A 16,811-nucleotide genomic window follows, 5' to 3' on the forward strand; every position below is an offset into this window, starting at 1 on the left:
TTGGAATCTGCATTATAATGGGGGAAATATAGGCTTGGACTAGGCTAAATTGTATTTCCAACTACTACATATAATAATGCTCGTCTCTGATAAATAAGTAAAATGGTACCCAGAAAGGCAGCATTTCAGTAAGTATGATTAGACTTTGGTTACAAAGAGGATCATAAGTAAACCCAGCATTCATGAATCTACTAACTTTTGCCTAGCAACAATCGCAAACAAAACTAATTATAATTAAAGAAGTTTCACTTCAATTTTTCTACCACTTTTAATCCAAACATTCGGCGAGCCAAACAATTTGGGTAAACACAGAAAGCGACACCGTGGGGCTAACGACACTCAAATCAAAAGCGATAATCTATGGCCCCCCGGCAGGAAAACCTTTCATAAAATACAGGAGCGTGGAAAAAAAAAAGGAAAACGAAATAAGTAGCCGCACTTTATATTTATGAGCAACATTCGCATGCAGCTTTAATGGCCATCGAACTGAAACTGGAACTGGACAACAGGAGACGACTACCACTACAAGGACTACGAGAACTACGAGGACTACGATGACGATGACGCCCACAAAAAATACATTTCCTTCTTGGATTATTTAACTGCCATTGACGACGTTGAATGAATGAATGAATGCCTGGCTGGCAGGAGGATGGAGCCAAAAAGAGCGAAGCGAAGCAAATAGAAATAAAAGTGGGTGGCATGAGTGGCATGGCCCGCAGGCCACGAAAACCGAGGAAAATGCAAGAATTTTTCCGAGGAAAACTACCTGAAGGGGTGGCGCGAGTTCGTTCGTTCGTTTTGTGACTGGTTATTTATTTGCTCGTTTATTTTCAGCACTTTTTCGGCGCATTTATTAGAAGTTGTTCTGCCTTCGGGCCAACAACAAAAAAAAAAAGGGGGGATGGCAGCAAACTAAAAGAGGAACCAAGAAAAACTCCTTGAAAGGCTGCGAATTTTTCTTCAGCCGCCTCCGAATTGAAAATCATTTGTAAATCAAATTGAAAACGCTGCCAAAGAGATAGCTATGAACATAACAGCTGTGACGACGGGGTTGGTTGCTAAATTTGTCAGCAGCAGCCAGCGAACATCATTCGTCATGATGGAGCCCCCAGTCGAATCAATCGTTCTCGGTTTTTGGGCTGTGGCATGGATTATATTTGCACAGCAGTGAACTTTTGAGCCCAAGTGGAGTTCGCAAGTGGAGGAGGCAAAAAGCTGGGAAATGAGTGGAAGCTAGATAATGCTGATTAAGTCGTTGGCACACAGGCCGGCCGTTTCGACTTGTCAACTCCTATCCACGAAAATTCTTAATTGTTCGTTATTAATGATGCTGCTGATATTGCGCCTGTTCTCAAACTCTCAAATTGAAAATGACTCGACTTTGATGAATGTCCGAGTGTGAAAAACCACAAACGGGCTAATTGATTGCCAAAGGACTTGGCTGTGACTGTAGATTCTATTTTTCTTCATCATAGGACACAAATCAAAACGAGGGCCAGGCAAATTAATGCCAGCTGGCAAGTGGAGGGCATGACAATCGTGGGCAGTGTCCGTTATTGGTGAAACGAGATGACAATCATGGAGGAACGCTCTTTAGCTAGAGTGAATGAGAATCACAGAGGAAGGACCTGCAGCTGTGGCTAGAATTGAAAAGAAAAATATGAATCGCAGCACAAAATACCTCTTAACTCGAAAAATGTGAATCGCAGCGACGCAGCACAAACATGTTTGAATGGGAAAACAGTGAGTGCCATAAATAAATTGCTGCTTCAGCAGTTTTCAATAAATGACAAGCCACTTCTTCCCTTTACTATCGGTTGTCAAACTGAGGAACTACACTTGACAATCAATAAGTCGGAGCAAGCAAGAGTCGGAGCAGCGAGTTAATAAAGGTAGTTCTTGGAAGTGTAAAAACACTTGAGTTCCATTTGCCTCCTGATGGACGCACATAAATTTTCGATTATGCGCACCATTAGACATGAATTGAAGAATTCATCAAAGTGGATTTTTCGGCCCATTTTACGTGAGCGAAATTTTGCTGATTCTTCAATCTTGCCATTTGTTAATGGGTTTCGTTGGAATGAGGAATCGATTAAAACGAAGAGTTTGTTGTAAGTTATTTGTTTACAATGCGGCATAGCAATATTTATGTAAAAACCATGTAACATCAATGGATGCAATGTTTGAATAATAAGTAATATTTAAGTTTTATAAGTGATTTAAAATAATACATATAACTAATGGAATTGAACACTCACCGTGGTTGTGGCCGGTGTCGTGGCCGTGTGCGGCGTATAGGCGGCATACGCCGGCTGGGGCAGCGGCGCCGTATAGCGGTAGGCTGCCTGCTGGGCAACAGCAGCGGCGGCTGCGGCAGCGGCCGGGGCATAACCCTGCGGGGTCCAGCTGGCGGCACCGCGATAAGGTGCACCGGCGGCCAGGGCGGCGCCAGCGGCAGCGGCTGCGGGACTTGTCATGGCCGGTGGCCGCTGGGGTAGAGCGCCCTTGAGTGCGACGGCTGAGGCGGTGAGCGGGGCGCCGGGGAAGGCGCTGCGCGATGTTAGAGGTGCGGCGGCGGCGCTAGACGAGCTCCCCTGAAAAAACCACAAAGGAAATTGGGTTCTTAACGATTGCAAATTTGTATAATTGTATTATTTATTTATTTATCTTTTAACACTTTGAAATGCTAGTACCGTTTCTATAAAAAGCATTATAGTGCCTATCGAAGGGAACAGGCTTTCCACTCTGTGGTTTAGTTTCGGCATAAATAATCTGGTGTGCACGGGTTTTTTGTTTTGGCGTAAATAAAACCGCAAAACGCCATCTGCGGCTCCGCTGAAAGGCTTTTGTTTACCGCTAGAAAAACCGCCATGACATCCGTTCTAATGCACACATGGCAGATAGGTAGGCAGTGCACATGAATCATGGCAGGGAGATTTTGTTTTATTGAGTGCCAGTTGCGCACTCATTGCAAAAATATAATAGAAAGTTAAACTGGAAAATACATATATAGTGCATACTCTACTCTGTAGTGTATTCAAAATTTTACAAGCCAGAAAAGCAGAAAAAAGTTGTTCAAATATGTTTATCAAAAAGTATTAGAATATCGAGGTATCAAAATCACTGCAGTTTGGCAAGCACTTTAAAATTCTCTATTAAGTCTTCAAAGGTTTTCACATAAAGAAATAACAGGGTATCTTTATAGAAACACGCCTGCCATAAATAATGCCCGCCCAACTCCCACTTCTGTGGAATGGAGCGCAGCACATGAGAAGTGGGCGGCGGGCGGTGGGCGTGGACAGATGCAACAGTCGCCGGGTGTCCTTGCTGCCGGGTCGCTTCCTGTGTGAGTGTGTGTTGTGTGCTCCAGTTTTGCATTGCAAATGCATTTGTTGCTTTGGGCCATTTTTTTTGGCGCACTCATTCCCTCACCGGTTCTTTGGGGTCACTTGGCATAAACACAAATAAACCCGCCTCTGTGGTTCACATATAAAAATTTATGTGCCACTGAAATATACAAGGCGAAATATGTGATGTTTTTGGGGATTCTCGATGTCGTTTTGTCGAATCTTTCGTGGCACAAACAGAACGAAAAGAAAATATCACCCTCCCCACAAAAAAAAAAAAAAAAAAAAAAAAAAATGGCGAAAACAAATGCAACAAAACCGGAAACAAACGAGCTCCGCCATTTTTATTTTCGGCATGATCGAGGTAGGAAGGAACTCATGTATGTCCTGGTTTCTAAAAGGATTCAACTGAAGCCTTGCATGCTGTCGCTGATTTTTCAATTGCAAAATATGGCAAATATTTGATTTTCAGTTTGTTTTTCACCCTATTTTTCCGCATGCTCCTCTCACTTAGTACACGTTTTTCGTATTTTTTTTTTTTTAAATGCGGCTTCACGTTTTCAGTTAATTTTCGTGGGCACGCAATTCGAATGCGGTTTTCGCGGGGAACGAAGGCTGAGCTGTGGGTGCCTGTAATTTGGCAGTTAAATGGCAGAGAACGAGTAATAATGGTTTGCCATTCGAATTGGAGTGTTGGTGGACGTGTGTGTTTGCCAAGTGGAAAAAATGGAGTGAAAGCGTAGGGCTGAGAAAATATGCATTGAAAAATCGAGGGAGGCGTGACAGCATTTTGACATAAACTTCAGGTCGAAGAATTGGATTTTTTAAAGCCAGGCTACATGAAGGTGCGAAGGCAATATGAACAACTCGGTTACTAAGCTCTGAACTAATAAAATGAAAACTACTCATTGAAAATGAATCACTCCTAGGAGACGAATTATTTAAACCAAACATGTTCTTTCTAAAATCAAATAAATGGCTTAGCTATAAATATTAGAGCAATGAATAAATAATTATTATTTTTTTCAGCTCCCAAATTTTCATGGCGTTATGCAAGCGAACTTAAATACCATTGTTGTCAGCAAAATCATCTGAAAAGTAGGCTTCAGAAATTCGGTGCAAGCATTTAGCCATAGATTTTCCTTAAAAGTTGACTCCAAATCCATTCCAGCCATCACATTTCCCCATCTATTGCGATTTTGCTGTAGAACATGACAGCCAAAAAACACCACCATTGCCATTGCAACCCATCAATTGCCTTCGGTGGGTCATAAAATGGAATAGCCAAACATTTTAAGCGCACAAATGCTATAAATTTAAGCCGCTAAATTAGACACGTTTGGCACATCGAACCCAAGCCCCACCCACCCTAAGCACACACACACGTACACAGCTCAGCAAAATAGCCCCCAACTTTACGGCCACCGAAAATAATCATAAAGGTAATTATTTTATCGTTCGTTCAAATTCGCTTAATTTTAACGTTGACTGCAACGACGTCTGGCGGCTGGAAAAATTTCTTTACACAGGTGTATATATAGATGTATGTATATAAAAGGTAAAGCGGAAAGCTAATGGAAAATATGAAGCCTAGGAGGTGGCTGGCCTACATGCTCCACTCTTAATGGGCAGCTGTGGCTGTTTTTTTTTTTTGTTTCTGGAGAGGAAGGGGCACGAGAATAGAAACGAGGACGTGATTAATTACCAAATTGGGAGCCATTATCGCGTGCACTTCGAGGGTGTTTGTAAAGTTTTTCCGACTCACGCACACACACAGATACACTGCGAATATTTTCGGTACTTCAATAATAAACTATATGACTAGCATAAGTGTATATATGCCTAAAAATTATATGTTTAAACATTTTTTAGATTTAAAAACTGGCCTTTATATAGAGAACAAAAGGCGTTGCCACCTTTTACACACCCGAAAAATACATGTAAGCTTAGAGATTTGTTGTAGTAATGTAGTAGTGTTAAGTAATATCTTCCAATTACAAAATGGTATTGACTTTGAATTGCTCAAGTTTCTTCTCATATTACACAATTTCCAATTATTTTAAGTGCACGAAAGGCTCTGCTTGCTAGTAACTTGGTCGTGTCCCAAACATTTCTGTTGACGCTTTTGTTCTATATTCTATTACCCCGAAAACTGTTCACCGCTATTGGTGTTCGCTTAATTTTTATGCAAAAAACGTTTCGTTTGGGTCCTTTCGACCGTTATCCGACGGTCGTCCTTCCTGGGGGCAAAATCAAGCGCAAAATATTAATGATAATAATTTATTACCAACTGACAGGTGGAGAGGCAGGAGGCACGCAAATGGGCGGGGTAGCCTGTTGTCTTTTGAGGTTTTCGGCTTTTTCGGAGTTGCTACATGGGGCGGGTATCCTCCGATAAACGCTTTGTGATTAGCGGTCGTTGTTGCTGGTGTAGCTTCGTGGCAACGACGACGAGCCTTTGTCATTTTTATTGTCATTTTTCGAAAATTTATGCGCAAATTCGATTTTGCTGCGGGCCAATGGAAATACGTGAGCTGGTATAATGCGAACAAAAAAAAAATGAGGAGGTGGGAGTTAAGCTCTGAATTCCTAGACACTTTAAGGACATAGCATTTAAATGCGAGGTATTTATTGTGTTTTAATTGAAATTCTGTGAAAATGGAAGTCAGCAAAGGAATGTGAATGCACGCTTCAGTAAAACAATTAAGTATAATAACCACTTTGAACATGTTTTTAAATTTTAAACCCTTTTTTAAAAAGTTTGGAGAACAATTCAACCCATTCAAAACGTTTTCAAATTACTTAATGCAAAAACTAGTTGAATAGCAGATGGAAGATATATAAAAAACTGCAAACAAAACTGGGACTCGGCACACGACTCACTTGCCATGCAAAGGCACCAAAAAACGACGAAGGTGGAAAAGCATAAAACAAAAAATATTTGCATTTTCCTCAAGAAATGTTTGCACACACTCATAGACAGACGCACACACACACAAACACACAAACATTGCTGTCTCTTTGTATAATTCATATTTTCCAACCACTTATTGTTTAAACTAAATAAAGCAAAAACTTTTTCCATAATTAAAACCGACGGCAGTGACGTAGGCAGCAACAACAATTTCCCAGGGGAGGGGAGGCATGGAATTTTCCCAGGGGCTTGCAAATGGGGCGAAGGGTGAGGGGCATCGTGGGTAGGCGCAAGAGCGGAAAACAAAAGGATTTTTCTTCATTTTGTTGCTGCCTTTCAGGCGCAAAATTTTCGCTTATTTTTTCCGGACTTTTGCCTATTTTAATTCTATGCGGTAAATTAAATTTTCGTATTGTCCCATGTCCACCCAACCCACTCGCCCTCTCTTATTTTCATCATTTTCCGCATAAAAATTCACGAGTGAAAGCGCTTAAGGGATGAGAAGTGGGCGTGGCAATGGGCGGAATATATAGACAAGGATACGAACGACTCGAGGGCTAAAAATAGTCAGCCGGCAGAAGAAAAGCTGCAGCTAAAAATGAAAATGAGGCGCAGTGCAAAACTGCCTTCATGTGTATGAGTGCATATGATATGCAACTTTTCCTGCCTATTTTGCATATTTTTCTATAACAAAAAAAAAAAAAAAAAAACAGGGAAAGCATATTTTTTTCGAAATTATTTTATTTATACTTTTTCTGCGCTGCGGAAGAGTTGGGCATGAATATGCATAGATTGCAAATGAAATAAAAAATTTGTTTGGCAGAGTAGGCGACTCTGTTGCTATTTGTTGCTTCGAAAATTTTATGCAAACATTTTGCAAATTGAACAGTGAATTTATATAAATTAATTTAGTCTTAATCACAGTTGCAATCTTATTAAAATATCGAATTAAATCAGTTGAGTTTATTAATTCTGACTTAACTTAAAACTCCTACAAAATCAATGTTATAATTCATTTCGCAAATAGCACCATAAACCTGGCCTTTACTTAACAAAAACGACTATAAAACAGGAAAATCAAAAATTTCTTCAATTGCCATTATGCCAAATGATAAAAAGGGACCGGGGAATATGCTCCCAGGGGATCAAGATTACCATTTGGATGGATAAACGAATGTATGGATGACCAAGGGGAGGCAATCCATCTTGGGGCGTTTATTTTATGAGCATGTGGCAAGTGAGGCATAAAAGTGGAAGAGGCCAGGTACTGCTGAGTAGCACCAAAGCGAGCACAAACCACCAATTCACTCGGCGAAGCGTGCAAGTTTTATGTTAACATCATAAACGATAATATATTACATTGCTCGACAACATTAGGCGGAGATCTCAAACAAAAAAAAAAGGAAAACCGACGCAGCGCTCATGCAGTGAGGGAAAACCCCGCCAGGATATTTCCTTTTGCCCCCGCCTGTGCGATAATCAATTTAAAATTTTCCACGCCTTTCACGTTGCCAACAAATTTTCATTAAATGTAACAACCAGCAGGGCACAAGAAAAAAAAATGTCTTAAGCAGCAAGAAATCCAATAAAATGAACGAGTTGAAATGCCGTCGAAGGGGTTGGGAAATTTGGTGGAAAGGCTTAGCTGCCACTGATTTGAACACATTTTTCTTGCGCTTATTTCTTATAGACTTTTTTTTTCTGGGCCAACACAACGCACAGCAAAAACAATTGCAGACGACGGCAACAAAAGAACGAAGCAACATAAAAAATGACATTTACGACAAAATTACATTTCCAGCAGTCAAAACGTGGCGAAAGGGGGGGGGGGTTTACTCTTTTGGCCGAAAATTTTGGGTGTTAGGTGAAGAAAATACGTCTAAGCCTTTAACGCCTTTGGGGCGGCGCACCAGCAGTCAAAACAACAAAACAATGCGGAAAAATCGAGGGGAAAATGAAGAAACTTTTGCACTAAGTGATTTTGTACGGCGTGGAAAGAAAACTTAGGAAACAGATGTTTTCCGGGTTATTTATGCTTATATTTTATTTGTATTTGTATGTAACAAAACTCAACAAGAGGCCATTAGGCCAAGAGTTACCCTTCAAAAGAAACAAAAGGGTTTCCAAAAAAATACAAATTTGAATCAAATAGAAAATGCTACTTATAAAAACGTTTGTTGCCAAAATTATTTTTGATTATTAAATGATGTCTGTTCACAGCATACAACAAATTGAATTGCATCATGTTGCAAAATTTTTTTTTAGCTAAGGGGAACTTAATTTTCTTTCATCAGAAATCGTACACCGATTTTCCATGCCATATATTATGTATGCATGTATGTGCGCTTGGCCAAATGCAATTTGGTAATTTAACCTTTCGCTGCCCAAATGGAAAATGCTCTTTTTCGACAATGGAAAATAATTTCGAAATATTCACATGCCGGAGTTACGCCGATTTCCCTGGGCATCCTGCGAATTGTTATTTATTTTAGGCCCAGCCGTAAAATTACATTTCACTTGTAGTTTTCCTGCCACCGACTGGACGTGGGCCAACTTTTGTTAATAAATTCAAATGCAACTGGCAAATGCAGGAGCGTAATGAAACGGCGGAAGCGGTGAACTTATGCCAGCCAGGCACGACTCATTTAAGCCATCATTTAAGCCCCCTTTTCAGCGGTCACGTAAGCATCATAAATTCCCGTGCCACCCACACTTCGCCAACTTTATGCCGCTACCGAAATTGTAATTTTAGTTTTAATGAAAATTTTTAACACTCCCCGCAACTGCTGCTGCCTGCTGCATTTATATTTAGTGAGTATTTTTATTGAATTTTTACTGCACACGCCGCACATTGCAAACGCAATGGCCAAAGAGCAGGCTATGTAATTTTATATAGACTATCCAACGTCTCGTTGGAAACAATTAAGAGCGAACAAATTATGAAGTAAATTTATCAGCGGCCAAACCAATTAAAGTTTTTACCATCCGGAATTAAAAACCAAACAACAATAACGACAACAGGACCATATAAAATTAATTATTCCTTATTTCATTTGTCTTCGAAACGGCTTTTGTTTCGCCTTTGCTTTCTCGCTGGGTTTTCTTTTTGCTTTTTTTGTTGTTGTTGTGGGTGGTGGTGGGGAATGAAAATCTTTAAGCGGCTTTATGGTAACAAGGATCCTGTCGCTCGGGTAATCCTCCTTTGGGCCCGGCCAATAAATCTTCGCCCTCCAAACTCCCACGTTGAGTGGAAAGCCCCAGCTGCAGATTTTCCATCCATCCTTGCAACTACTCCTCCACAGCAGCAGCAGCAGCAGCAACAACATTGTGTTTTATTTTTATTTGTCTTGTTTGGTCGTTTGTCTAGCGGTTTTCCGTCTCTGTCATACAGAGCTCAACGCTAAAACCGCAGACAGGGGGGGCTAGTGGGCGTGGCAGCGGCTAAGTTAGCACCCAACGCCCACCACCCACTTGCAAAACGCAAAATTTAATTATAATTTTCGGCTATGCCTTTTCCATTTCGAGTGGCAACTGGAAAATTATTTTCTCAAGTGTGTGCAAAGTTGCAAGGCCTGTGAAAATTAGCCCATTTAGGATGTGTAATTGCCACGAGAGGTTGGCAGCGGTTTTTGCCTGTTGGAAATTCCATAAATATCAAATTGCCAGTTTCGAAATTATTTTGTAGGCAATTTTAAGAACGAACAATAAATACAACATTTAATTAGGTTATTTACTTTAAATTTAATACACAATTGCAGCTTTAGCATTTTAGTACGAAGTTCTTAACACCTGTGTATATTTTTTTTCTAAGGCATCTAATTCTGAAATACCTGTGTTATTTTTGCCCTTTTTACTAGAATTCCAAACACGTTTGGCGGATGTAATTTCATTTCGTCAAAATAAAAAAAAAACCCACCAGCAGCACAAGGGCAAAGTAAACAAATGGTTTCCGCTTAATGTAAACAAATCGATGATGGCAAACAATTGATGGAAAAAATCCAGAAGACACCGCAATCCCCTTATTAAATCGGATATGACTTGCGTTTTGCGGCGGGTGGTTCCGATTATGATACGCATCACAAAAGCCAAACAAGAATCGCATTTCAAAGCAGACAGAGTTCCTTGAAGAAGATTGTCCACTTTTCAGTTTTTTTTGTTTTTGTTTTTTTTTCTTTAATCTCACGGTCTGGTTGGTTTTTCCGTGCAAAAATCTGTTTTCATCTATTCAAGTTTGGCACTCGGCGTTTCGTCGTTAGCGTGTAATTAAAGGAAAATGGCAAAGGAAAAGCCCTAAACTCGCTACTTGACCACAGAAAAGTCTGCAATTGAATCGTGCAACTCTTTGGCTCAGAATTTTCAGCTTTTCTTCAGGCTTTTCCTTTGCCTCAATGTTGTTTTAATTAAAAATAATCGAGTTTCCCATCGTCGTCGTAGTCGTCTTCCTCTGTTTTTTGTTTTGGAGTTTGTGCAAATTGCAACAAAATGAGTTGACAAAAACTTTTCTCGCAAGGCCAAAAAGTGTTTGCCATTTTGCAACATGTCTGCACACAGTATCTGTGTGTGGCTGCGAGCGTGTGTGCCTGTGTGTGTGTGTGTGTGTGCATCTTGGTATTGGTGAGTGTGAACAAAATGAAAATGTCATTGCACATAAAGGCAGGATGGAGCATACGTGACTCGCATTGCCGGAAATTAAGTGGTGTCCCAACACGTCCAAAGCGCACGAAGACGGAAAAAGCCACAGACAGGCGGGCCGAACCGGGTTAAAGGAGGCTCAAGGCCCAGCGAGGGGTTAACGGAGTGCTGAGAGGGGTTAAGAGTGGCAGCCGTGTTGCAGTTGAGCTGTGGCAACGTGTATTGGCGCATCCTAGCCAGCCAGGATGACAATCAAAGCCGCACAATGTCGCTTGTTTGTCAATAGCCATGAACATTTTTCCACAAAGAACTCGGGGGAAATTTCCAACGGCTTGAGATCGAAATAAATGAATGGGCAAACTTGGTGGGAAAATGTTGATAAGGCTTAGAGATCGAAAGTATACAATTTTCAATGCTTTTAAAGATTCAAAATTAAAAAAAGGTATCTTTACTAGCTTTAAACTGGCTTTAAAAGTAAAATCTCTTGTGTACGCCCCAATTAAATCGCTTCAGTCAAAATGCGGCTGTCAAAGTCAGCTAAGTGTTTAGCACTCATTTGAAAATATAAACCAAAGTCAGTGCCTCTCGCTTTTTCGCACTCTAAAAACACTGGGGTTTCATCAGCTTTTGTTGCTGTTGGCTGAACTGTCATGTTGCCGGCGTTTGACATGTTGCTGCCACGCCATCGTCAAGAGCGAACTTTTCCATGATTTTTCCACCGCATTTTGTTTTTCATTTGGGCCACGGCAATTAGCAAATAACTCACATAATGTCCGCGAATCGAGGCAACCAGGTCCTGACCATGGTAACGATAGGAGTTTGTGTGATTCCCCGTTGAAATGCTGCCGTGATGTTGATGGTCATGTGCCTGTGCAAATTGATTGTGATTGCAGGGCTGATGCCTTTGCTGTTGCTGGTGATTCTGATGCTGATTGTTGGCTGCAACTGCCATGGCACCGAAACTCCCATTGGCCAACTCAAGAGCATCCTCCTGCAAATCGGTCGTCATGCCATGCAAATTGAAATGATATCGCAGCAATGACAAACGTTGCAGTCGCTCATGAATGTCGCTGAAGTTAAAGCGGGTGGCAGATGTATGTGGCATCGGTGGATCCATGTATATATATAGATTTCTATATTTATTATCTATTTGTCAAACACTCTCGCGATGTCTAGTCTTCGAACTCAAATCAGACACTGACAAAGCCCAAGGAGTTCAGACTATATAGAACTAAAGTTCTTTGAAACCAAATGAAATAGAAAACTCCAACTGAAGGCCAGCGAAATCTGAGCAATTGAATGACAATCGAACAATATTCATACGTGCATATGTATACAGAGCTGGTACGCGGAAAAACTTCATCATCAAATGTATACATAGACGCCACGAAGTAAAATTTTCTTAACACGGGTTTTGATTGTTCAAATTACTTACCTGCCTAGTGTTCTATTTTATAATGGTTTTTTATATTTGCCAAGTTTATTGCACTTCACTTTCTTTTTTTTATCATCATCATTTAACTGCTATTTATAAATCCGCCTTGCATCTTTTAATACAATTTTGTCATGGTATTAAAATGTTTATGGAAGGCAGACGCAGGAATAAAAATAAGAACATATCCCAGACCCGTAACTTTTTTTGTAACCGAAGAATAATAAAAGAGCAAAATAAATAAATAAAATGTTGGCAATTATTTAGGCTTTTAACATGACAGCCACGTGGCAGCCTCAAAACGGAAACGGAAACAGAGGCCCAACCCCCCCATCCATACACATACACACATACAAACAACTCACTCACACAAGTACAAAACGAATTGAATTTTGATTTGGGTTTCAGTCCAAGAATAAACGTTACATATGTTTCGAATGTTAAATGTGTTGGGGAAGGAAATGTGATCGGAGTGAAAAATCTATTTAATTGAAGAAAAACCAATTCCCAATTTCATTGCAATGAGTACGATTTTAGATAAAAATAGAAAGGAAACATCGTTGAGGCAAAACGTCAAGATAAATCTAATCAAATCAAAGTCAATTGCAAAGCTCAATAGAATGCTATTTGTTTAAGGTTTCAATTATCCCGACAACAAACAATCAATCCCCCCTTTCCACAAAAAACGGCACACAACTAATTTGCCAAATTTAACAAAAGCCCAGAGACGACGACAGCGAATGCTGCGCAAACAAAGTTAATTACAATAATGAAGCTAATTTAGACCAAAAAGGGCAAAAAGGAAAGCCACAAATTAGGCCAAGAATAACGGGCAAAGGACTTTTTGCACGTGGAGTGGCTGTGGTGTTTTCGGGATGAAACTTATCTCAATCCGAGACGCATTTTTCAGCGTACTCTGTTCTTTGTCAACTTGCTTTTGCGGTTTTTAATACCCCCCCCCCCATGCCAACCATCTTGAGGTCAACTAAAAATACTTTTTGGCTTTTATAATTTATGGCACGGTTCGCCGATCCACCAACCCCTAATTTTTTTTTGTTTCTCCAACCCAACCCCACTAACCACTTTATATTTAATTAGTGCGTGCGGTGGTTCCAACCTCTTTCGGTGCGTGAGAACTCGCGAAAAAGTTATTAACTGCCACTAATTATACATTTCTCAAGTGATACGCATTTATATTCATGCATTTTCCTTTTTTTATATGTACGAAGTATATATACTTTCTTTCGCCGCTGGTCCTGCTGGGTCCTTGCCATAAAAAGCTTTCCTGGTAATTAATGCTACATTTTTCTCGTCGTTTCGTTTTGGTACGCGACTCTTTGGCGCTCTCGTCTTAATTACACTGGATTATAAATATTAAAAACGGAAGCAGTTGCCAGTAATCAGGACATCGAGCAGCAGCTAAAAGCAAGTGGCAGCCATTTTGTGCTGCACTGTAAGAGAGAATTTGAGAAATGGCTGCTTAATGAGACCCAAGAACGAGGTAAAAAAAAATTTCGGATATCAGGTTGAACTAATCAGAAAGCGAAGGGAAATGTGGATATAAGAAAAGAACAAATTCCCAGGACAAACAAATAATTTGTAATTAAACGGGAGTGTATAAGAGGTAGTGAGATTAGAGAATCCTTTTAAGTAAAGCAACTAGAAAATTGGGGCTTTTATATTTTTATGCACTCTTCCTATTTCACAAATATATTATAAAAATGACTTTTTCCAAATTTAACAACGAAACCATTACACACTTTACGTCCCATATGTAATATTAAAACGGTTGTACCGTGATCAAGTTACAAATATATGACAACAGCTGTTGATGTCAGGTTTCTAGAAGCATCAAAATCTCATGTTGCCAAAAACAATTTCAATCTGTGAAAAAGAAAGGAGCTGAAATCCATTTGGCAACAGCTGCTTCTAGCACATAGACGGCTGAAAAGCATACAACCTTCGAGGAACTAACAATGTAAGAGGCATCAGCTTTGTAAAGTGTGTCATAAAATCAGGTCTAAAACTAACGAATCATATATTAAATAGGCATTTTAAGCAGCAGACAATGCTGAACAATGCGGCGTATACGCAATATTGAGTGTCACCCCAGGCATTCGTTCAAGCAGTTTTCGCCACTTAAATCGGCCAGATGACGATGATAATAATGCAACCAGAAGCAGCACAGAAAAAAAAAACCATAGAATTCTCCTGTACTTAAGAACATGTATGGCCGAGGAACTCGACATATGCCAAGCCGAGGCAGCTGGTGGAGGTGGCATTCCAACAGGAAGGGAATTCAAGCCATGCCCACCACTTCACATAGAGTTCGACCGACTCAACTTTGACATTTCTCTCTCTCACTCGGACTGCCTCGAATTCTGCCGCCCTGCTGTTTTTTCCCCAACACCATTCCACCCACGGTCATTTTCCTGGCACACACAATGGTATGTCCACGGCATGTGGCAGTCAGATGTGTGGGCGTGGCGTTCAACTTGTTTTTGCCGCAAAATGATTTATGACAATGCATTGAAAAGTTCGTTCTAGGCTGTCAACAAGGGAGGGGAAATGTCAATAAGGGAACCCAGCTAGACCAGAGGCGATAGAATTGTAAGAAGGCAAGTCCTTAGAAGCATAAATGTACACAGGGAAAAATATAAATATTTCATAAAGATACCATAGAGATCCTTGGGCTGGGAAATGTGCTCTTATCAACACATTTCGTGACCTTTTTTTTAAGTGCGTTTCAATCTATTAAATTGATAGCCATCTCTGCTTCGCAGCTAACCATTTTTATCTGATTTTCAATTTGCAGCTAGAAACTGTTTAAGGCCTTAAATGTAGAAGCAAAATGTCAGGGTAGCAGGCAGCCAAATGCCAATAAGTTGTCATGTTCCGACGACAGCTGCAGCATCTCGCACATCCTGGCACATCCTGCTCCTGTCGCATCCACACACATCTATATATCCTTCCCTTTTGCCGGGGGCCACTTACACTTACACGTTCGTCGGGAATGGCCAAAGACTGCGGGCTCCGTCTTACTCCGACTACATTCACACACATTATTCAGGGATGCAGTGGGTAAATGGGCTAGTCTAGGACGTTTCTTGTTGGAAAAAGAGTCCTGTCTTGACGCCTGAGCACGTCCCTCATATGCCACAAGAAGCTGCACACGCTGACACATTAATGTCCGCAGCGGTATATCCTGTCGCACCTGTCCTTGCCCACCTGTATATTCTACGGCTGAAAAACCCTCAAAACTATCCCACCATTTCCGCTGCCATCGCTGCCATTGTCGTATTTGTCTTATGAACTGTCAAACTGACATTCATTGACGCTTGACGTGTAATAAACGAAACGAAACGAAATGAAATGAAATGGTCGAGATGGCGCGTGGGTTAAACAAGTATGATGGGCGTTCCTCATCGGAAATATCATTTTTCAACCCATTTTATGCTTGTCCACGTTTCTTACTTCCACCATGATTTTATTTATTATAGAAAGTTAATTTAAAACGGGACAATATTTTTTCAATTTAATAAAAAGGGAATTTAAGGCATATAAACAGTAGTAAACATATTTAAAAAAAAAGCTAGCACAGTAGTTTCTAGCACTCCAGTTTAAGGTAATTGTGAAATATAACTCAATCAACGGAAGTGAAATTCCATTAGCAAAAACCAACCATTCAAAACTCCAAGAATTCTGGCAACCACCGAAAACCGCCAGGACTAACAAAGCATTTTTCCGGGATGAAAGGCGGTCGCAAATGTGGATCAAGAGGCGGAGGAAAAGGTGGAAAACGACGGAAAGCAGATTCAGGTGGATGGCCATGGCAAAAGTCGAAACGAATTTTTGCACAATGCAAACATAATGAGTTTGGGGAAATGCAAATAATTCGCAATGGAAATCATTATTGAGCACTGAACCAGACGACAGCCGGAGCGCTTAGAAAATGGGCAAATAGGTGAGGTTGGGCTCCGATCCCCACTGGTCATCATGGTGGCGGGTCCACACAGGACAGGAGGAGTTGAAGTTTTTCTCGTTCACTTCGGCTGCATTGACAAGAATTTCCCCACGGGGAATTCGATGCAGCGTCGAAAATGGAAAGAAAATGTTTAAGACCAGTTGTGCAGTGCACGGAAATAAATTATTATTATAAATTTCACTTTTAAATTGCCTCATTTGAGTAAAGCGTTCATTATCTAATAAAATCTGATTCATCTGTAGCTACAGAATCTACCTTAATTATTATAAAAATATATTATGAACCACAGATATTTTTCTTCCAGTGCATTCATAGGCAGTAATGGGCAACGGCAGCTCATTGAGTGGGTGAGAGCCGGGCGATAATCGTTAAGCGATTTCGCTTCCTTTTCGTTTGTTTAATGAAGTGTTTAAAATTTACGATTCGAGCTAAATTTATTGCACTCCGAGTAGATATCGAAAGGAGGAAGTCCGTCCACGCGGCAACACCACTACTCGA

At 40.5% G+C, this 16,811-nt stretch overlaps 1 protein-coding gene across 4 annotated transcripts in view; it reads right to left on the bottom strand.

Annotated features, from left to right (window-relative positions):
• shep (alan shepard) overlaps positions 1-16,811 on the bottom strand; it is a 122,124-nt gene that overhangs the window by 60,868 nt on the left and 44,445 nt on the right. For all 4 annotated transcript variants that reach the window (NM_168112.4, NM_001259707.1, NM_168111.4 and 1 more), the window contains one exon: positions 2,262-2,597. In NM_168112.4, the coding sequence (NP_729055.1) occupies positions 2,262-2,480 (219 nt within the window). In that variant the 5' untranslated portion in view covers positions 2,481-2,597. The remainder of the gene's footprint in view (positions 1-2,261; positions 2,598-16,811) is intronic.

Source organism: Drosophila melanogaster, chromosome 3L (assembly GCF_000001215.4).
Source record: "Drosophila melanogaster chromosome 3L".
Classification (NCBI taxonomy): domain Eukaryota; kingdom Metazoa; phylum Arthropoda; class Insecta; order Diptera; family Drosophilidae; genus Drosophila; species Drosophila melanogaster.